General features: G+C 51.3%; 1 protein-coding gene across 4 annotated transcripts in view; it reads right to left on the bottom strand.

Annotated features, from left to right (window-relative positions):
* Positions 1-20708, bottom strand: part of CACNA1A (calcium voltage-gated channel subunit alpha1 A) — a 265173-nt gene that overhangs the window by 42018 nt on the left and 202447 nt on the right. For all 4 annotated transcript variants that reach the window (XM_028088869.2, XM_028088871.1, XM_088017020.1 and 1 more), the window contains 8 exons: positions 20441-20576; positions 18766-18895; positions 15229-15288; positions 14392-14498; positions 5412-5511; positions 3793-3953; positions 2244-2381; positions 432-633 (listed from right to left, as the gene is read on the bottom strand). In XM_028088869.2, coding sequence (XP_027944670.2) covers positions 432-633; positions 2244-2381; positions 3793-3953; positions 5412-5511; positions 14392-14498; positions 15229-15288; positions 18766-18895; positions 20441-20576 — 1034 coding nt within the window. The remainder of the gene's footprint in view (positions 1-431; positions 634-2243; positions 2382-3792; positions 3954-5411; positions 5512-14391; positions 14499-15228; positions 15289-18765; positions 18896-20440; positions 20577-20708) is intronic.

Below are 20708 nucleotides of genomic sequence, written 5' to 3'. Positions count from 1 at the left end.
CACAGACTGCAAAAATTGGACTGGGGTTTGCCATTCTCTCTTCTTGATCTGAAGTGTCTCAGAGAGGAACCAGAGTAAAGACGATGTGGACCAGAGCCACCTGGACATGTGGTGTTGAGCAAGAAATCAGTCAATCCCTTTGTGGACATCTGGTGCTGAGATTCTGAAGCTGTTTGTTACTGTGGCATAACCTAGTCCACACCGACTGATACAGACACCTTCTGTCGGTGTGTTTTCCTCCAGGAACCCCATGACGGGCTGCCCTGCAGATAGAATTCTGCCTGCAGAATGCTGTTGTGCCCCCCCCCAGAGGCCCCCAAAAGCTGTTTCCTGGGTGTGAATGTGTGTGTGCATGTGCGTGTGTGTGTGTTTGTGTGTGTATTGGGGCTGTCATCAATTTTTAAATGAAGGATGCAACCGGGAAGTGGCACCTCATTTTTCTCCAGGCTGTATTCCTCCATCATCTTGTCCCCCTGCTCCTGGAAGGTGATGATGATCAAGGCCACAAAGATATTGACGAAGAAGAAGGGGAACACCACAAAGTAGACGACATAGAAGATGGACATCTCCATGCGGTACCCGGGGCTGGGGCCCTGGTTCTCAAAGGTGGCATCCACGGAGTGCTTGAGGACCCTGTGAGGGATGGGGCGGGGAGAGGGGGAAAGTGGGACAGGTGACAGGAATGGAGGGACATATTAAGAGAAAACAACAGAGATGAGAGTAGTAGCTGTTTTCCGACTCCAATTACTGTGGTTACTTTATGAAGCCAGAAGCCTTCCCACCTCCTTTGTCTGTGGGGGGTCTTGGCAACAGTGTCAGTTACCTCTACCACCACGGACGGAGGGTTATTAAGTGCTGGACATGATCTTATTTATTTTCTTGGCCACCCTCTCAGGGAGGTTATCACTGGCCCCCTTTTACACATGAGGAAATTGAGGTTTAGCAATTTAAAGTGACTTCCTGAAGTTCGCCCACTAAGGCCTGGCCAAGTTGGGATGGGAAACCAGGTTGGTGGTGGTGGATGGGAGGGTATATGGGGTCATGGAGGCAGATATGAGTGTGTGTGTGGGGGCATCTAAGCACAGCTGGTAGTGGGAGCTGAGAAGGGGTAGTGGGGATGAACATGGGTGTATATGTGCAGAGCTGCTCTGAACAGTTGCACGGATTGTGCACTGCTCAAGGGTTCTGCATCTAAAGGTTGCCATTCATACTATAGACATGAAAGATTTGTGTATTTATGATGACAACTTTTGGGCAGGTGGCCATGAAGTACCTTATTTGAACAAAATCATTAAGTATATTGCAATGATTTTCTGACAGATGGAAGTGAAGTCTGTTGAGGAAGGATGTCTAAAAAATTTGCTCAAAGGTGCCGTATGGGCTAGCACTGGCCCCATGTGAGTGGGTACTGAGTGTGCGTGTAGGTGGGTGGAAAGGCACATGAGGGCTGGTGTGTTTCCTGAGAGCAGGAGGGAGGGAGGCGAGGATGCTGAGGGCACACACCGGAATCAACCTGCATTTCTGAGACCTCTGGGAGGAGGACCGGGACTCGGGTGAGGAGAGTAAAGCACTTGCCTTGGACACAAATTAAGGAGGTGCCAAGCCTCTCAGTCATTAAAAGAAATAGTATTTTACTGCAATATTTAAACAAATCACAACGAATGCCAAAAAAAACCCCCCAAAAAACCCCCAAAAACAAAACAAAACAAAAACCAAACCCACAAAAAAACCCATGAGGACAAAAAATACCAACATTTTAAGCAAAGACAGGTCCAGCCCTGGACTCACGCATGATTCAGCCTCACCCCAGCCCTCACCCTATTCTGGGCGAGGAATGGTCCTGTGGTCAAAGGGACTTGGGAAATGCCACATCCACACACCCTGGTCTTGGAGATCTGCACTCACTGGCATAGGAAGGGTTAAGAGGACATGACGGCCTGTGTCTGGGGAGCCTTTCTACAAATTAGAAGCACTGCCCGTTCCACACACAGGGTCTGGCGGACTGAGCCCAGTGAGGGCTGGGTTTCTGCCTCCACAGGCCCAGCCGCACTTGTAGGCTCTTGTTCTGGTGGCAGCCCCCCGCCCCCTGCGCCGTGCGCCTACCGGGGTCTCCACCTCGGGAAGCCAGGAGCCAGCCTCTCTTCAGCCAGGCCTTTCTCAGCACTGGGCTCTGAGACCCTTCCCCACCCTGCTCCCTGGGGCCCCCCTGACTCCTCCGTGGGGCTCTGTGGCGGGCCACTCACTGTGGCCAGCCTTCTCCTGTGGACACAGTGAAGAGGGTCAACAGAGCCCACAGCACGTTGTCATAATGGAACTCATATTTCTTCCATTGTCTGTCCCGTGCCTTCACCTCGTTCTTCTCGTAGAGGAGGTACTTGCCGCTGCCACAGAAAATGGGGGCCGTTAGTAAACAGAAGAAGGGGACACTCATCTTCGGCAGGAGGAAGAGGAAGAGGGGCCCACCAGCCCACGCTGCATTCCTGAGCCCAGGAAGCAGCAGCCCCTCATGCGTCTCCCTGACGTGTGTCCATCCGCTCGGAGACAAATCCTCAGCCGAGAGCCGACTCAGGACTGAGCACTCTCTTCCAACACGAAAACTTCTAGTCCTGCGGGTGGGAGCCTCAGGCTTGGGGGTGGGGGTTGAGAGCAGGGAGAGAGACAGGCACACCTCTGGGTTCATCAGGCCAGAGGGGGCAGCTGCGGCCCCTTTTCAGGGCAGGACACAAGGCTTAGCCCCAGACACACGAGGCCAAGTGTCTGGGGTCCTTCCAATGTCAGGACACAGCCACCAAAATAACAGGCTGCCATTCTCTGCATAGTAATGCTTTATACCAGCGACAGTGTTTAATGGCGCTTAGTTAAGGGCTTAGCAATTTCTATCACGGGGATGACCCCAAGAGGGGGCAACTGCAGGCCCACAACTTCTCCTCCACGACGCCAAACTCTAGAAAGTTCCGAAAACCAAACATCTTTCTCTTAAGTCAGGGGGTGGCAAGTTATGGCCCACAGACCAAATTTGCACCTGTTGTCTGTATGACCCACAAACTAAGAACAGTTTTCTACATTTTTAAGAGGTAGGAAACAAATCAAAAGAATGCATTTGTGACAAATTAAATTTGTCCGACATTCAAATTTTCATTTCTAGAAATAAGAACATAGTCACGCCTATTTGTCTCCGTGTTGCCTGTCTGCTCTGTGTTAGGATGGTAGCAGAGAGGAGCTGTTACAGAGGCTGCGGGCCCCATAAAGGCCAAAGTTTGTAGGATCCGGCCCTTGGCAGACAAAGTTTTCCACCTCTGATCTAATTCGTTTGGCAACGAAACCGGACCCGACTGGACATGAGGCTCTTCACACTTGTCATTTGTCCCATTCGGTGCAAATAGTTGCATGTTTCCCAGCAAAAACACAAAACGAAACAAAACAAAACTGGTTTGGTTACGGGGATGCCTTAGACCCAGCTGAGGGTGTGACTGACGTCCTGTGTGGAACACGTGCTATGCGATCTTTCTAAAATCGCATAATATTCTGATCTTTGAAACGCATCAGCCGGTAAAGGTTTTCCAATAAGGGAACGTGGACGTATATGAATATCCCCCACTTGACAAAGGTGGGGATGGAAGCGAGATGCACAGCAACTCAAACACCCAAACTTTTTCTTCCTATTCTGGCCCCAAGCTGGTTGCACCTGGGTCACGTCCAGGGCCCAACACTCTGGTTTCCAAGCCCCAGTGGTGCTTCTGGGCCCCCCAACCCCCAGCCCCCGTGGGGACACGGAGGGGAGCAGAGACCCACCGGCAGTCTTTCTCGAACTCCTTGGACTCATCAGTGCAGTGGAAAAACTTCCCCTTGAAGAGCTGCACGGCCACCACGGCAAAGATGAACATGAACAGCATGTAGACGATGAGGATGTTGAAGACATTCTTGAGCGAGTTCACCACACAGTCGAACACGGCCTGGGGCGCAGAGTGGAGAGAGGGCATGAGGGGCTGGCGACACAACCAACGTGCTGCCAATTTTCCAATGTCCCGTCTCACGGACAGGGCCTTTCCTATTGATTCTGTGTCCCTGCCTCCCCGCCCCCCCGCCCCCGCCCCGTCCAGAGTTGTGCTCCTCCTCCCTTCGGCCCACCGAGCAGTAGGGGGCGCTCTGGCTTTGAGAGGCAATGTCACAGGCCCGGGAGAGATGGCATCTTTCCACCATTTCCCAAGGAAGGCAGGGGTCCCGCCTGCAACATCTCCCACCCTGTTCTGCTTCTAACCACGGTGGGTCCTAACCACTAGTGGGTAAGGATCCTCGAACCCACTGTAATTACAGGCCAGTTTTCCCCGGGGGAGAGAGGGTGCACAGCTTTCTCGGGGGCTTGGGAAGGGGGCTGCCACCCAGAAAAGGGTGAGGAACTGCAGCACTGGATATGGCTGCACGTCCACATATTTCAGCGCAAGCAAGCTTTCACATCCAAAGGGCAGCCACATATCGGCGAGCGACAGTGCCAAAGTCATGGGGGAGGGGCACGCCGAGGTGACAGAGGACGTTCCTTCAGGTCCTGCAGGAGCCCACACTAAGTCCTGCTGAATCGCATGGTAACAAAGTTACTCACTTTCCACTTTTCCCATCAATCCTTTTGAGTGAAGGAGAAGGTCTTGCTTTGTTGCTACTCTGTTAACACCGAAACCTGATACTTTTCCTTTTCAACCCGGGAAGAGCAAGCACCCAAGTCCAAAGCCTTTTCCAGGCAATCTTTTTTGGCTAGATTTTCTTAATGGTGTCTTATTTTGGGGGAATGTATTTAGTTTTACCTTCTATTAACATTGGGTTCTGGTTTTCCAACTTGAGAACCTTGGCATAGAGTTTCCTTTTAAAATATGCTCATTTAAATAAAAAAAGTGGTGACTTTAACGTTAAGTAGGAGATAATACAGGTGGCTCTCAGGTGAAACATCAATTGGAAAGGTGTGTTTGAATGACTAGGTTGCATTTCCTTTCTTTTCTCCTGTTTCTCCTGAATGACAAGCTTTGGGAAATGCTGGTTCATACTATTTTGGAACAGGAGATAATGGAGTCTAGAACAGGTTGGTGAAAAGTCAAAAGTTATGTGGGAGCAGAAACCTAGTTTCCTGCTTCCCACATTACGGTTGTGCCCTATTTTATCCATATGATGTCCTCCTGTGAATTAGGAAAAGGGAGCCCCACCTTAAGACATTTCATCTAATGGAAAACTGTCATAATACACAGATTTTGTTAGGTTGATTCACTTTACTGCCATCTGCTGGAAAGCTGTAATAATAAATATATCCATATATGACGGATGTGATGTTATCAGCTCCCCTTTCAATGTAGTGTCCTTGAACAGTGTGCAACCTGCCCAACTGTATATGGCAACCCTCACAGGCCTCCCACATGCCCCAATCTCACCTTGAGCTTTGGCAACCGCTTGATGGTTTTAAGAGGTCGTAGCACCCGGAGGACTCGGAGGGATTTAATAGTGTTGATGTCCTTTCCTTTGCTATTGCCACTGTGGAGGGATGTTAGGGTGCAGAGAGGGGAAGAGAGGAAGCAGAAGTCAGTCTGGGTGGTGGGTGGCCCACAACTCCATGTGACCCCACCCTCTCAGGCATAGGAGTCTTGGGGGAAGCCTGGCACAGTCCTGCCCTTGCTGGGGAAGAGTAGTGAGCACCCCTGCTAGATGTGAGCTCAAGAGGTAGTCAGCAGATGGCCTTCTGTGGTTCTGGTCTCAGGATTTGTTAAGGTCCTCCACCACTTGGCCAGGCCAGACCGAGCAGAGGGGAGCTGGCTGCCTTTGGACGCTCACTGGAGGTGGTCTTGGTGAGCTCTTAGAAAATGTGATTCCTCGCCCCACTTCCAATAGGATTCAGGAAATACTTAACGTCACTCTCCCCCAGTATTCCCTGAGCCCACAGGAAAGGAAAGAAGCAGGACATCAGATGTTGATGTTGAACCTCCGTCAGGGTCCCTTAGCCCGTCTTTCCAGAGAGCTGCATAGAGGTTCAGTCCTGGGTCCACTGGACCTGACCCTTCACCGTACAGCTCCTGCAGATCCCTTGCTACCCTTAGCCAACCATGATTCAGGTCCCCTAAGAGGAGGGCTTTCGGTGCAGCCATCAAAGGCTTGTGGTTAATAGAACTCATCATCCACCCAGTTGCCCAAGTCAGAAACCCAAGTGTCACATTCAGCTTCCTGTCCTCCACCCACAATGGGTTACTCCCCTAACATCTCCATCATCGTCCCCAGCCACCATCTTATGCTAGACTCCCGTTACCCATTTCCCAGGTTCCCCCCACTCCCTGTCTCTCTCTCCTTTGATCTTTTCTGCACACAGTGTTCAAAGCCAATGACCATGTCGCTCTCCTTCTCAGAATCCTTCTGGAGCATCTGAATTCCTAGAAGTGCGAACTTCGGGCACGGCACTCAAGGCTCTTGGAAATGTAGCCCAACTTACCTTTACCTTTGCATTTCCATCGACTGCGACACACCCCAAACCCCAGCCACACTCTTTTGTCTCCCTCTGCTTTTGCACATACTGTTCCTGCTGCCAGAAATGCCCTTCCTCCACCTCTCCATTCACAGGACCACACAGCCCCCAAAGCCAAATTAGAGGCTCCTTTATCTGACAGCCTTCCCTGATTGCCGCTGGGTTTTACGAAACCCTACTGCTGTTCCACAGTCATTTGTTTCAGTCTTTGGCTTCGGGCTTTAGCCAGAAAACCCATCAGAGGCTTAAATTGTGATTTATTCTTCTAGGTGTCCATTTTCCCTTTTAATCATGATTCTTGCCCCCACCATGCGCCTGGCGTATGGTCTCAGGATGCACGTGAATGGATTCAGATGAGAGTTCTTTGAGGGTCTCCCAGCAAACATGTCCCTCTGGTTACCCTGTGGATCATGTGGAGAGCTATCCCAGGGACCCCCACCATGGGTGTCTGGGTATCTGGGCACAAAATCATCCTTTCTTATAGATCTCCTTTCTCTCATTTTTTTCGGGGAATAAAGAGGGGAACTGAACGTTATTCTGCAGAGCACAGCTGTGCTCCGGGATTTGGCTGGAACATGTTTTTCCCCCTTTAAAACCAAAGTCATCATTGTTATCTCAAGGTTGTGCCCCTGAAGTAGGCAACACACATCAAGAGAGTCACTGATAATGTGAGGCTGAACAGGGACACAATTAAATAATTGGACCCCACAGGGAAACTAGCTATTTCTTCTTCAAGCATCTTTCAGGCCTTTTGCTTCGGTAAGAGTGGAAGGTCTCCGAGATGTGCTAGGAGGTCACTCATTTCTCTGGAATTCCTAGAACCCAGCTTGAATGTGATAAGCCGCAATGCCACTGTTTCACACCTGTGGGATTCACCTTTCCAGCTGTGGTTCTCTCTGAGGCTAACAATACCGGTTGTGAGGGGACGGCCCAATTTCCCAGCAAAAACTGAAGCAAAGTTTAGACTACGTGTTGGTGGAGAAAATGTCAAGCAAGTGGACATCTAGGTTGTGTGTAGAACCGGCTACAATCTTGAGGTGCTGAATGGCTGACATTTGGAAACATGCCTCCCATGGGCCATCCACTCCTCTGAAAAGGACTCCCTGGCCTCCCCCTGTGGGGCTCTCTCCCTCAGGAGGTACCTTGCCCTTGGACAAGGCTGAGGAACAGTCTTGTTTATTGAGGCAGTGAGGGGTGTTCCTGGCAGTTTGGGTCATGAGCTTGCAGGAGTGGCTTGATCAAGGTGCTCTCACAGAAAACAACCCGACTTTGAACCACTTTGCTGAAAGTGTAGATGCTCCTTAGGAGGCTAATTTCTCCTTTTAGAGCTCAAGTCCTGGTTGTGTGGCTTGTCCACCCTTCTCCCATCTTGGAGTCTGGACACGCTTACCCCTCTGGGAACCACCCCACCAAGCTCGTCTGCCTTGTTGACATCAGACCCTGGAGAGGCCCCGCTCCCCCATGTCCTTGCTGTTCTCTGCCAAGAACTGGACTCATGGTGGGTCATGGAGGGAGGCAGTGGCTAAGGCCCCTTAGGGCTCCTCCTCTTGGGGGAGAGACTGAGGGGGGCTCTGGTCACTGCAAGCCATGGATGGCAGCAAAAACACAAGGCCATGGAAACAGGCCCAGAGCCAACACAACTGCACCAGGGCACAGAGAACGAGAGACAAAATGAGAGAGAGAGAGAAACAGAGAGAGAGAGAGAGAGAGAGAAAACTTTACCGTGTACTGCTCCTGGTGAGGTGGCGTCGGAGGGAGAGACAGATTGTAAGCGGCCTCAGAAGAAACACAGCACACACACATACACACACACACACACACACACACACACACACACACACCTGAGTGCCCCCTGCCCCGCCCGGGCACCAGGAGGGGCAGCCTCAGGCTTGCGGCTCTGGCCGACATCCATCCTTCCATCTGGAAGCCCCCCATTCGGTCCCCTGCCCTCTGCAGGCTCCTGGCAGCACCAAGAAAGCCAAATTTCCAAGTAGCAGGACAACCAGAAAGTTGTCAGTGACCAAAGGCAAATTTGCCACTGATGGTCACTGCCAAGAGCTAGAGAAACCCCTTTTCTCCAGAGGTTCTGGGGCTGGAAGGTCTTAGAATGGCTTGGAAATTGTGAGCTTTGGAGTCAGGGGCACCAGGGTTTGAATCCCAGCTCTGCCCCTAATTGTCATCCTCATCTGTAAAACAGACCTTGGGGATTCTGACGTTTGACACATGGTGGCTACGGCCTTGGCTTTACCCCCTAAGGTATGAAGAAGAGGGAGGTCGGCGAAGAGTTCCAATATGGGGTGTGGTTAGAGGCAGCTCCTGGGAGTCCTGAGAGAATGCTCTCAGCATCTGGCTCAGCCCTCGCACAGCTCATCTTTGGAATCAGGCTCGGTCTCATGACACCTCTCCAACCATGGCTGGAGATCAAGGCCGGAGAAACCCGACTGCCATCAGAAACCTGGCTGCCAGGCAGGTCCTCTCCGGAACTTCCTACCTGCTGCCTCTTTCAAAGTTAGTGATATTTCTTTCCTTCTTTCTTTTTAACATTTTATTCAAAGTTAGTGGTTTCTCCAAAAACAGAATGGTTTAAATGTCTACAAATATTCTGCTGGATTCCCCACCCCCCACCTTTTTATTTCATCTTCGTGGTTCTCACAGCTCAATGTATCTAGGACTTATTGCATATGTAGAATCATGTAGGTTCTCCTCTGTGGATTATTGACCGATCTTTTAATGACAGTGATTTCTGCCTGACCTGCTAACTTTAGGTGTAAAATGTGAGCCTTCTGAATGTCACTATGTTTGCCTGCAGGAAGGTGGCACCATCATGCCTGTTTTCCAGATGAGGAAGCTGAGGCCCAGAGAGGGAGAGTGCCTTGCCCAAGGTCACACAGCTAGGAAGCGGCAGACTGAGATTCAAACCCCAATTTGTGTATCTTGCACTCAAATCTTCTTTCCCATTTTATCCCACACAAGAAAAATAATGCCTTCAGTGCAGGGGCCAGGTTGAGGATGGGATTAAAAATGTGGCAGCCTGAGGGCTCCTTCTTGGGCTTCCTTGCAGTTCAGCTCCTGAGCATGCAAGAGAGGCTTGATCAAGGCGTTCCGCCAGCTGTACTGGCTTGCCTTGAGGGAGGAGTGGCTGCGCCAGATGGACTCTTGGCAGTGAGGGCAGGATCACGACCCGCCAGAGGCTGAGACGTGTCAGTTGGCTGCCCCGATGCATGGGCACAGAGCGTGGTATCATGTGTGACGGCTCATGAGATGGTGTGTTAATGGTGCTCGCATGGACATGGTACACGGCGGAAGGAGCAGGACACACACACACACAGATTCGGGTGAGGTGCAGGGGGGTGGTGGAAACTGTCAGCAAAGCTCCGACACATCCCTTGGAGGACCACAGGGATAGTTTTCCTACATCTGAGACGGGGCCACGATCACAGCACTGTGGGAGAATCCTTGCCTCCACCCCAAAAGTCCAGAACAGCAAGATTCCTTTCAATGAAGAAGGGAGCAGAGCAGCCTTGTGCCCCCTTCCCCTTGGCTTTCAAGGAACCTGGGCTGGCTAAGCTGTCAAGTGTCCTTCTGCTGATTAGTGAAAGACTTCCACGTTCATGGCTGGAAGATGGGCAGCAACCTTGAATCTGTAGGTGGAGCCCCACCTAGTGATCCTGCCAGACTCGCCTCTGGGCCTCAGTTTCCTCATCTACAGAAAGGGAACAACGAGACAACTTCCCACAGGAGGTTGCTGGTGGGGATTAAATATATGGAAGCTGTGACTGTTACTACCCAGTCAAGTTTTTCGGCTTTGTGGGGAAACTGAGGCACAGAGCCACTAAGGGACGTGCATATAAGAGACAAACCAGATAGACTTGCAGGAAGCCTCTTTCTAAAGCAGTAAGACTAATCTAACACCCCTTGGGGTTCTCAGCCTTGTCTATGAGGAGATGGGCACAGGACTGATAAATCGAGCTAAAGGACCAGAAAGGAAAGAAGCAAAGGACTCTGGGGTTGGGCACTCAGGCCGAGACCCTCAGAGAATCCCCCACTCCTGCCAAAGTGACATCCATGTAGTAACAAGAAAAGACACTAAGTAAAGTCCTTATAGGGTGAGAAACGTTCTCAGGCAAAAGAGGCCAGAAACCTGCAGCCAGGGGGTGGGATTCTGAGACTTTTTTGGGGAGAAAAGTAACAGCCTGAGGGCTCCTTCTCTGGCTTTTGGGCAGATTTAGCCCTGGGCATGCAGGAGCAGCTTGATCAAGGTGCCCGGCCAGCTGTGCCAAGACTGCAGTCCTGCCTTGGAAGAGAGTTGGCAGCACCAGATGGATTTTTTGCAGCAAGGGAGGGAGGGTGTGGCAGGGGGAGCCTCAAGGTCTACCTCTCCTATCCCTATGACCATCATATAAAGGCACCCCCCATGGCTGTCAGCTCTTCTAAAACCCCTTGAGAGCTGCTAGCACTTGTCAGGATCCCACTGGCAAAATCTCTCCCCCCTCCCCCCAGTTCCTGTGAGATCTACAAGCCCACTGAGGCTTAGAGGATGTCCTTAAATCCCAGTCCGGACTTCTTCCTTACATAGGAATTAAAAAAAAAAAAAAGAACCAAAAAAACCCAAAACATTCAAAACAGGGATTTTCAAGGTCATGGGCTGGCTGGCTTTATGCCTGTAGAAACTTCATAGAAGCAGTTTAAAAGATTGACTACAAGTACGCTGCCAAATTTCTGTGAGTTGTAGGCTCATTTTGAATGCCCTTGTATAACTTCATATATAAAATGAAAATTCAAAAAAAAAATCAGCTCCCTCTAGCAGATTCTTTTGCAACACAAAGAATCATTCTGCTGATTGATTTTTGGTGGAAAAATAATTCTGCTTTTGCAAAGTGTTTGCTTAAAGTAGAGCCTAATTGTAGCTCCAGGGATCCTAGAAACAGCATATTGTAAACTATAGCTCATTATAGCAAAAGTTCTCTGGTTGAAAGTCCCAAGTCTTTGGACCGCCACCCCTTCCCCAAATTGTGAGGTCAAATTGGGGGGCGGAGGTGAGGCAGGGCAACAGTGGGGGCCCCCTCCTTGTCACTGAAGCATGTCGGCTCCGACAGAGGTCTGGGAGGAAAGTGCCAGGGCCAAGGCTGAGCTGATGGGCCTCGGTCATTCTTTCTTTTGTTCTACACCCAGTGGTGGCCACGGAGGGCAGAACCCACCACGCCAGGCACAGTGGGCAAAGGAGTGGTTGTGTGTGGACGGATGGATGTGGCTGACAGGGTCCCCCCTGACCCGTCACCTCCTGAGCTCTAGGAGACTTGGGGGGCTGCTGGAAGGACATCAGCCTGGAAGGCCCGAGGCAGTATGAGCGAGGTGCCTGCTCGAGCTTGCCCTCCCTTGTTGCAGAGACCGTCCCTGGTCAGAACATGGTGGGGGCTGGGTCTCCTGATGCCAGAGCGCATGGGGAAGTGTCCCCTTTTTCTAGGCCCCGCAGGTTAGGTAGATGGTCAGGCCCACAGGGCCAGGACCAGAGGAGGGAGAGAGAAAGAGGGAGAATGGGGAGAGCAGAGAGGATATGAACCAGACAGAGGGACAGAGACAGAGAGAGACACACACACATGCTGGGGCAGGCCGGGTGGGCAAGGAGAAACAGAGAGACACAGAAGGTGATAAACAGAAAAGAGAAAATGTAGGGTTGGGGGAAAAGGAGAGAGACACACTGAAAGAGAGAGGGAAGGAGGGAGGGGAGAAACAGAAGAGGAGAAAGAGCAGAGAGGCTGTCAGAGGGAAGAAGAGAAAAAAGGGGAAAGAGAAAGAAGGAGAAAGAAACAGGAATGAGGGAGGAACGGGAATTTGGGACAGAAACAGAGACAGACAGCACGTAGGTAATTTCCACAGGGGATGGATTCACTCCAGGCTGAGGGTGGTAAAGCATTTTGGCTCTTCAGAGTTGAAATTTTCTCAGGACCTAGCCATGGTGCCTACCAGACATCTTGTAGGAGTCGCTCAAATAGCTGATGGAGGGAGGGAGGAGCATATTTCATGACATTCTCATATACACTTTAAAAATCTTTTTGGAAGAAACTGGTGCTATCTTGGTAGGAAACAAATTGTAACTTATTTGTATTTGACATTTCTCCGAATTCCAAGGAGGCTGATTTTTTTTTAATTTTTATTAGTTGTCAGCATTCTGCAAAATTTCTGTTTACATCCCTTGTCCATTTATCTAATGAGTTTCATGTTTCTTATTGATTTGTAATTGCTTTTTATATATGAAAGCCAACAATTCTTTGTCTTATTTGTGGCAATCTTTCTCCTCTAATTCACTGCGCACTTTACTTATTTTTTTTTGAAACTTCAGAATATGTTAATAACATTGCCAAAATTTTGGTTTTTTTTTTTTACAGTGTTTTCCATTGCTCTAATACTTAAATAAATACTCAATCATTTAAAAAAGGGTAAGAGAGAGGGAGCGGGAGAAGGAAGGAGTGAGGAAGAAGGAGAAAGAAAGGAGACAAGGTAGAGGAGAGCAGACATAGAAAGAGGAAAAGAAAGTAGAAGGTAAAGGGAAAGGGGGGGTGGGAAGTCTGGCCAGAGTCAGAAATACAATCAGCCTCCTGACCCTCATGGTACCTCTCCACCAGCTTGGAGGCATCCAGAACCCTGGAGCTTTCTGGCTGTTCTGACACAACTTGACCTCACTGTGTTCCCAGAGAAGATCTGAGAGTGGCCCATGTTAGTCCTTAAATTGGAAATAAGCCACCACTCTGGCCTCCTGACAAACCAAGTCTTTGTTATTTGGTTGAGGGGCCATTCAAGAACCTCTGAAGATCTGCTGAGAAGGAAGCTAGGGGGAAGAGGCACAAAGGAAACTTCTGATTTCTCACTATGGGGGTGAGGTGGGTCAGAGTCTCTCTGAGACTTTCCTTTCCGGGAATGATCCATGGTGGTGGGCACAGACAGGGTCCCCAAGAAGATTTGTTTCTGGATTAGGAGCTGGTTAGGTCTTCTCAACCTGCTCCAAACATCTGTAACTTGAGGAATGTACTGCTGAGTACAAGGCCCCTGAGTACAACCTGCTCCAAACATCTATAACTTGAGGAATGTACTGCTGAGCACAAGGTCCCTGAGTACAACCTGCTCCAAACATCTATAACTTGAGGAATGTACTGCTGAGCACAAGGTCCCTGAGTACAACCTGCTCCAAACATCTATAACTTGAGGAATGTACTGCTGAGTATCAAGGCCCCAAGATCTAGTGGCTGCCCAGCCCTTGGGTACCATCTTGAAATGCTGTCCAGAACTTAGGTGCCATCTTGGAACGGGTCCCCACAATTTGGGTGCCATCTTGGACAGAATGGCTGCTCAGCCCTTGGGTGCCATTCTGGAATGGTTACCCACAACCCAGGTGCCATCTTGGAGTTGCACAATGATGCATGGTTTTTCAGGAGGCAGAGAGTCTTAGGACTGCCAGAAGTAAAAGACACACAAAGGGAGTCACAGGTCTGCAACTACAGGGCCTTCAGGCACAGGGTGGGGGTCTGAATTCTCATGCACATTCATTTCCTGGTTTTCTTTTCAGGGGGCTCTCAGAGAGACAGCGGTTGGGGTGGAGCTTATAGAGCAGAAGGAAGATGAGATGTCCCGGCAGGGCTATTCTACTGAAAGCAGCAGAGCGAGGGGTCAGTGACGCGGCTGTATGAGGAGGTAGAAGGTGGGGTCCCTTCTCCTTATTCCTCCACAGTAGACGTCATGCAAAAGCCAGTCGAAGCTCTTCCTGGAGGCATGCGGATGTCTCCCACTTCCCAGAGCCCACTCTCCCCATCTCTATGCCCTGAGAACACACTCCCGGATCCAGTGGGCAGCCCCACGCAGGAGGCAGGGGACAAAGAGGCAAGTCGAAGCCTCAGGAGGAGACTTACGTGAAGGCAAAGGCCACCAGGGCCCCACTGACCACTATGAAGTCAAGAATGTTCCAGAGGTCCCGGAAGTAGGCACCCTGGTGCAGGACGAGCCCCAGGTCGATCATCTAGGGTTGAGAAGAGATGGTGCTCAGACCCCTCATCCCACCTAGGGGATCGAGACTCACCTTTCCAGTCTCTGGGGGTGGGGAGGGGCACCAGGAGGGGGACATGGTGAGGCATGGGGACAGTAGCCAGAGGTCCTGGGGGAGTCCTGGGGGAGTACCTCTCCACCTCCTGAGAGGCAGTTCTGACTTGCTGGTTCTTAGGTCCAAACCTCGGGGTCCCCCTTGACTCCTCTTTGTCTCATTCCCCACATGGAATCCATTGGCAAACCTTCCAAGAATCTGCCCACTTTCTCCAACACCACACTTCTCCAATGCCCCCCATCATCCTCTGCCTGGACCAGTACGATCGCCACCTGCTCCTAGTTCTCTTGGCTCCCACCCGCCCTGCCCCTCCCTCAAGTCTGTCCTCCCCGAGGCCAGAGGGTGCCCGTGGGCATGGGCATGAGTCAAGTCCTTCCTCTGCTCAGAACCTTCCATGGCTCCCACCTCACTTGGGGCAAAAGTCAAAGTCCTCCCTGTGGCCCACAAGGCCCTGCAGGATCTGTCCCTGTCACTTCCCTGCTCTCATCTCCCTGCCCTGGTTTCCCTGCTCTCCTCACTCACCCCTTCCAGTCCTTGCTGCTGCTCCAACACACCAAGCATTTCTAATCCCCCAGGCAAGCCACCTGTGCCAAGGTGGCATTCTTGAGGGTGAAGTTTCCCTTGGATCCCTGGCTCTCTCAGCACTCACCTTGATCACCATCTCAAAGGTAAAGACGCCTGTAAAAACGTAGTCAAAATATCGCAGCACCTGTAGGGGATAAAAGCAAAGGGGCAGCAGATCACTGGTTTGCTCCAGCAGGGTCCCTATGAACCTAGTGATTGCCCAGTGGGGTGTGTGGTCTCCAGCAAAGTCCCCGAAGAACACACTTTCCCAAGTAGAGGAGGAAACATGGCTGCCACATACAGTTGGGCAGGATGTGCACTGCCCAAGGGCTCCCCCCATCCTGTCTGAGAGTACAGATTTGTATGTTGTGTATGAAATTGTCCAGCAGATGGCAGCAAAGTCCTAACAAAATCACTCAGGACGGTTGGCTTACCAGTGGGAAGGGCTTCTTATTTGCCCAAAGCTCAAATATAAAGTAAAGGTGGTCTTGGGGAAGTTGGGGAAGTTGGGGAAGGACTGCATCCCTGTTGGCGATGAGTCTGACCTCCCAATGCCCTTGACCTGTTGGGCCTCCTAGGTGAGAAATCAGAGGGTCTCCTAAACAGGACCAACCGTCTAAGTCAGATCCTGGGGGTCAAACTCACCACTGTGGTCTCCCACCCAGTTCTGCGGCCACATGCTCACCATGGTGGGGTGGTTCTCCCCTCACCCCCCGCCTTACACGGGACCAGGGCCGGGTGGTTTCTGCCTGGATGAGCACCGGTCTGCAGCCTGGCCCCTCCCGGGCCATGTCATGACACGTCTCTGGTGTGACCTTCGTGTGAGGATGTGATTGTGCTGGCACAGTGTCGGGTAGGTGGCAAATGCAGGGGGGCTGACTCCATCAGATTCATGTTAGAAAAGAGCTGATATTTACTGAGCCCCATCACCAGAGGACGCCTGTGAGCAGCTGAGTTGGGTTCGCGTCCTTCTCTGCTCTAGAATCCTCTGTGGCTCTGATCCCACTTGACGAAAAAGCCATAGTCTTCCTGTGGCCCTCGGGCCCCGCCCCCCCCCCCCCCGAGGCCCCGAGCACTCTGCCAGGTCATCTCTATGCCCTCACCTCCTCTCACTCCCCTTTGCTCTCTCTGTTCCTGCCACCCTGTCTTCACCTCAGGACCTTTGCACAGGAGGCTACTTCTGCCTGGAATGCTCCTCCCCACATCCCACCAGATTCCCTCTCTCTCCTCCTTTATGGCTTGGCTCATATATCACTTTCTCAGTGCCACCTTGCCCTGCCTGTTTCAATCCTACTTCCTGGTGCTTGTGATTTCCCTTAACGAGTCTACCACCCACCCTTGCAAATTATTTGTTATAATTTGTTAGAGTTATTAGTAATCTCATTGTCCATGTGCCCTACCCGATGTCAGCCCCATGAAGGCATGGATGTTTGGCTGTCCCTGTAGCGTCTCTGGCTCAATATCCAGGCCCAAGCATACAGCTGGCACTCAAGAAATGTTTGTTGAATGAATGCATGAGTAGCTGGAACTGTACTGGGTCCTGTGGGCAGTGGGCTCTGTGATCTGTGTGGTTGCAACTCACATTCCCGTTATGTGTGGTGCTCGAAGGACCAGCAGGGACCAGAGTGGCCAGGATGGCTGGCTTCCTGAGGTGGGGCGACAGGGGCAAGGGGCTGGAAGTATCTGGGTGCAGAGAAAGCATTTCAGGAGCACTGGGTGGAGGGCTCAGCATGGCCCAAGACCTGGTGCTCTGTGAGCTCTGGGAAGGCAGCGACCATTTCATACCCTGTCAATCCTTGATGCTTAGCTCTGTGCCTGGCACATACTAGTTGCTCACTTAGTAATAACTAAACAAAGCAATGAATGAAAGGCCGAGAGGGAAAACCGGAAGGCAGGGAGTGGGGGAAGGGCAGGCCAGGTGGTCAGGGGAATCTCATTCTGAAGAACTGAATGAATTAGATCGGGCAAGAGGAAATCAAGAGACCAACAAATTAGGTTTGACTGTATCGAATATGGCGATCCTCTGACCTCTATGCATGGCAATTTCCTGTGGTTCAGTTTAATCCAACAATGTTCTCAGACTCATTTATCCTGGGGAAATGCAAATCAAAGTTGCAGAGAGATTCCGCTCCATACCCACCAGGTCTGCCAAGCATGAGAGTCTCCAGCACCAAGTGTTGACAAACCCGTGGAGCAGCGGGACACCCCTATGCTACCCATGCCAGTGTCACTGTATCGTCCCGCAAACGCCTGGCTGCATCTAGCAAGCCTGACAGTGTGCAAATTCTCTGATCCAGAAACTGCGCTTATGGTTTTCTGCCCTGGAGAAAATCATGCCCACGCATCCCCTCAGCCCGGGCACCGCAGTGCCACCCCCACCAGCCAGCGACTGAGCCTTCTCCCATCTCCTAGAGTCGGCAGGGGGTTTGCTGACCCCTTTCGGGATGCCCCCTCCCGGGCCTGGCTCCCTGCTGTCCCTGGGGGAGAGCGGGCAGCAGGAGATACCAGAGCACAGTCCCAGCCCTGCCCTGGTACTAGTTTCTTCTGGGAGCCTTGTTCTAATTCTTTCCTTCTGACTCCCCCATCGCCCTGCCAGGCCTGCAGAGGAAGGGAAAGTGCAAGGTAAGCTGCTGTCGGGCATGCTTGATTTATGGGGCTTGGCAGCCTCGCCAGGCTCCTAACCTATTTAGCGAGGGTGGCAGGGCCCAGCTCCCAGCGGACAAGATCCCTTTGGCTCTGGGTGGGGCGGGGGGGGGCAGCGATGGGGGGCAGGAAGGAGCTGGGGCAGAGGCTGCTGCTGCCAATCTAGAATCTGCCACGCCCCCGCCTGTTCCCCCTCTCAACCACAGGCACACACTCATTCTCGCTTGGCAGGACTCAAGGGGAGCCGTGCACACAGTAGGTGCTCAATAAACAGAGACGGTTGAAGGAAGCAGCGGGAGCCCTAGGGGAGGCAGAGTTGGAACTGTGCTGTGTGATCTTGACCGGGTCACTTAGCCTTCCTGAGCCTCAGTTTCCCCATCTGTCACATGTGGGGATACCTGGGAGAGCTTACACGCCAAGTGCCTGGGGTTGTGCCTGGAATACCGCAAGCACTCAATTAACAGGATCCGCTCACAGACCCTGGACCCCTAAAGGGAGAGCTTTTGAGCTCTCCAGAAAGCTACAAGTGTAGGCTGGGTTTCCTGAGTCAAAACAGTCCTTTCTTTCGAAGCTCATGTCCAAACCCAGAAGTCTGTTTGGTGAGACCTGGCTGCCGAGGGGATTGGCCGTGGGGTCCCGTGCCTGCGTCCTTCCTACCTGCCGGGCACAGCATGGGTCCCTGCATGTAATGCCAGCCTCACTCCCTCTCGGAAGGATTCCAGCAATTTCCAGCCCCACCCGCTGGAGGCCACCTTTTCCCCGGCCAAGTGCACAGAGCCATTGCCTCCTCAAGGAGCAGCCTGCCCCCAAGCACATCAGAACTTCCCCTCCCAACCAGTGGCTGTGCCGTGCCCAGGGCTGTGCCCAGGGCGTACCCCTGACATGCCTTCCACCATGGCAATCAGCTTTTAGGGTGCAGGGCAGAGGAGCCTGTAACAGAGGAGCCCGGCCAGGAAGGGGTCTGTGGGGCGGGACTCACATTGTTTCGTGGTGCGTTGGGCTGCACGGGGTCCTCAGCTGCCAGGGCAATGCTGCTCATGGCGATGACCATGAGGATGCACATCTCAAAGTAGCGCAGATTCAGGATGTAATGGCACAGGCGGCGCAGGCTGTTGGGGACAGGTGGGCGTGCAGAGGTCCACTGAGATTGTGGGCTTACAAACCCTTTCCTTCTGTGATCTCCTTATGTCACCTACCACTCCCCGAGACCTCTAATGCCCAAGGTCCCATGCCCAACAAAGTATCAAGATTCTCCATCTGGGGGCCCTCATGGGGGTCATGGAACCCCAAGAAGGTAGGGGGGCCCCCAGCCAGGAAAGATATTCACAGGCCCTGTTAAGTTCCTATCACTTCCAAACAACCCTCTTGGAAAATCGTGATTCCCAGACTGAGTTGAAGAAATATTATCCCTGACTCTGTAGGAGATGAAAATTTCTTCTTCTTCTTCTTCTTTTTTTTTATTGATTGAGTGACCTTAGGCAAGTTACTTATCCCCTCTGTGCCTCAGTGCTTTCATCCACGAAATGGCCATAATCATGGTGCCTACCTTACAAGAATGTGAAGATCAAAAATGTTAATATATGCCTGGCACATAGTAGGGGCTCCAGAAAGTTACTGAAGTTATAAATCGCAGGCCTTAGCAGAGCCTTTGATGTGGTAATGGGATAGTACATTAAGTACCTAATCTCTTAAGTGGAGCTAATAATATTTATAAATATGTCATAAAGTTGTGTGGATGGCAACAAAGCTGAGTGGGTAAGAACAGGGATGCTGGCATCGGTCTGTTTGGAATCTTCCACTCGCCTGCTGTATGACCTTGGACAGGTAACTTCACCTCTCTGGGCCTCAGTTACTTCATTTGTTAAATGGGCATAAGCATAGTACAAATCTCATAGGGTTATTATGAGAATTTTTTTTTTAATTTGTAATGCACTCACAACAGTGCCTGGCACTAAATACCATATAAATGTTTTCCTAGTAAACCCAAATAAAAAAGGAAGCGCATAAGATGAGACTCAAGAGTCTCAAGAGGAAGATTATAGAAAGTAGTTCTCGCCCAGTTTCTCTGACATGATTTTTCTTTGTCAGGAAGCATTTTGAGGGACCAGAGATTCAAGAAATATCCTTTGGAAAAATGCAATCCTTAAAGAAGTCATGGTGAGACACATGTAATAACTTTCTCTCCTAAATAATCTATCCTCCTCAAGGATGCCCAAGACAAAGGGCTATGGAACTCAGAGACCGTCCGCCTAGAATCCAAATCCTTGCAGACCAGAGGTTAGGAGCAAGAGCTCAGGGACCAGGGCCGCCATGTATGATTGTATAGGTTGCACACTGCATAAGGCAACCATTTCCTAGGAGTGCCTCTCACATTACAGATGGTGTAGATTTGAATATTTATGATAATGATTTCTAGCTGATGGCCAGAAGGGGTCTTTCCCCCCCAAATCAGTACTTTATGAGAAATTTCTCTCTTACAGGACTTAAGAAAAGGGCATCATTTTTTTCATTTGCTCAAAAATCCCCTATGGCCTAATGGTGATCTTGGAGGCCACTCTCCCCATTACCCTCTGTGTGGGCCTGCCCTCTGGCTTGACTTCCACCAACCCAGTGGGAGCCCCAGGCCCCCTGCCCTGGCCACAGGCCATACTCACGGGTTGGTCGTAGAGAGGATAAACATGGAGCTGTAGGGAGGCATGGGCTTGGGGCCGTCTTCCCCAGGGTCGTCTTCTTCCTCCTCCTTCTTCTCTTCCTTTTTTGGCAGTGGGTCTGGGTTGGCGTTTTTGTTCACTGTGGGGACAAGAACCGACACAGGGCTCCCTCCATGATTTCCCATAAGCCTCTGGGCTCCCGTCTGCTCCCCAGAGCAGACAATAAGCAGCTGACGTTTATAAAGTGCCTACAATGCGCCAGGCACCACAT

The sequence above is a fragment of the Eumetopias jubatus genome, unplaced genomic scaffold (assembly GCF_037043125.1).
Source record: "Eumetopias jubatus isolate StellerSeaLion01/CBP00866 unplaced genomic scaffold, mEumJub1_p1.0 scaffold_1, whole genome shotgun sequence".
NCBI lineage: Eukaryota > Metazoa > Chordata > Mammalia > Carnivora > Otariidae > Eumetopias > Eumetopias jubatus.
The sequence above is the reverse complement of the archived record's forward strand: the minus strand, read 5'-3'. Positions and strand labels throughout refer to the sequence as shown.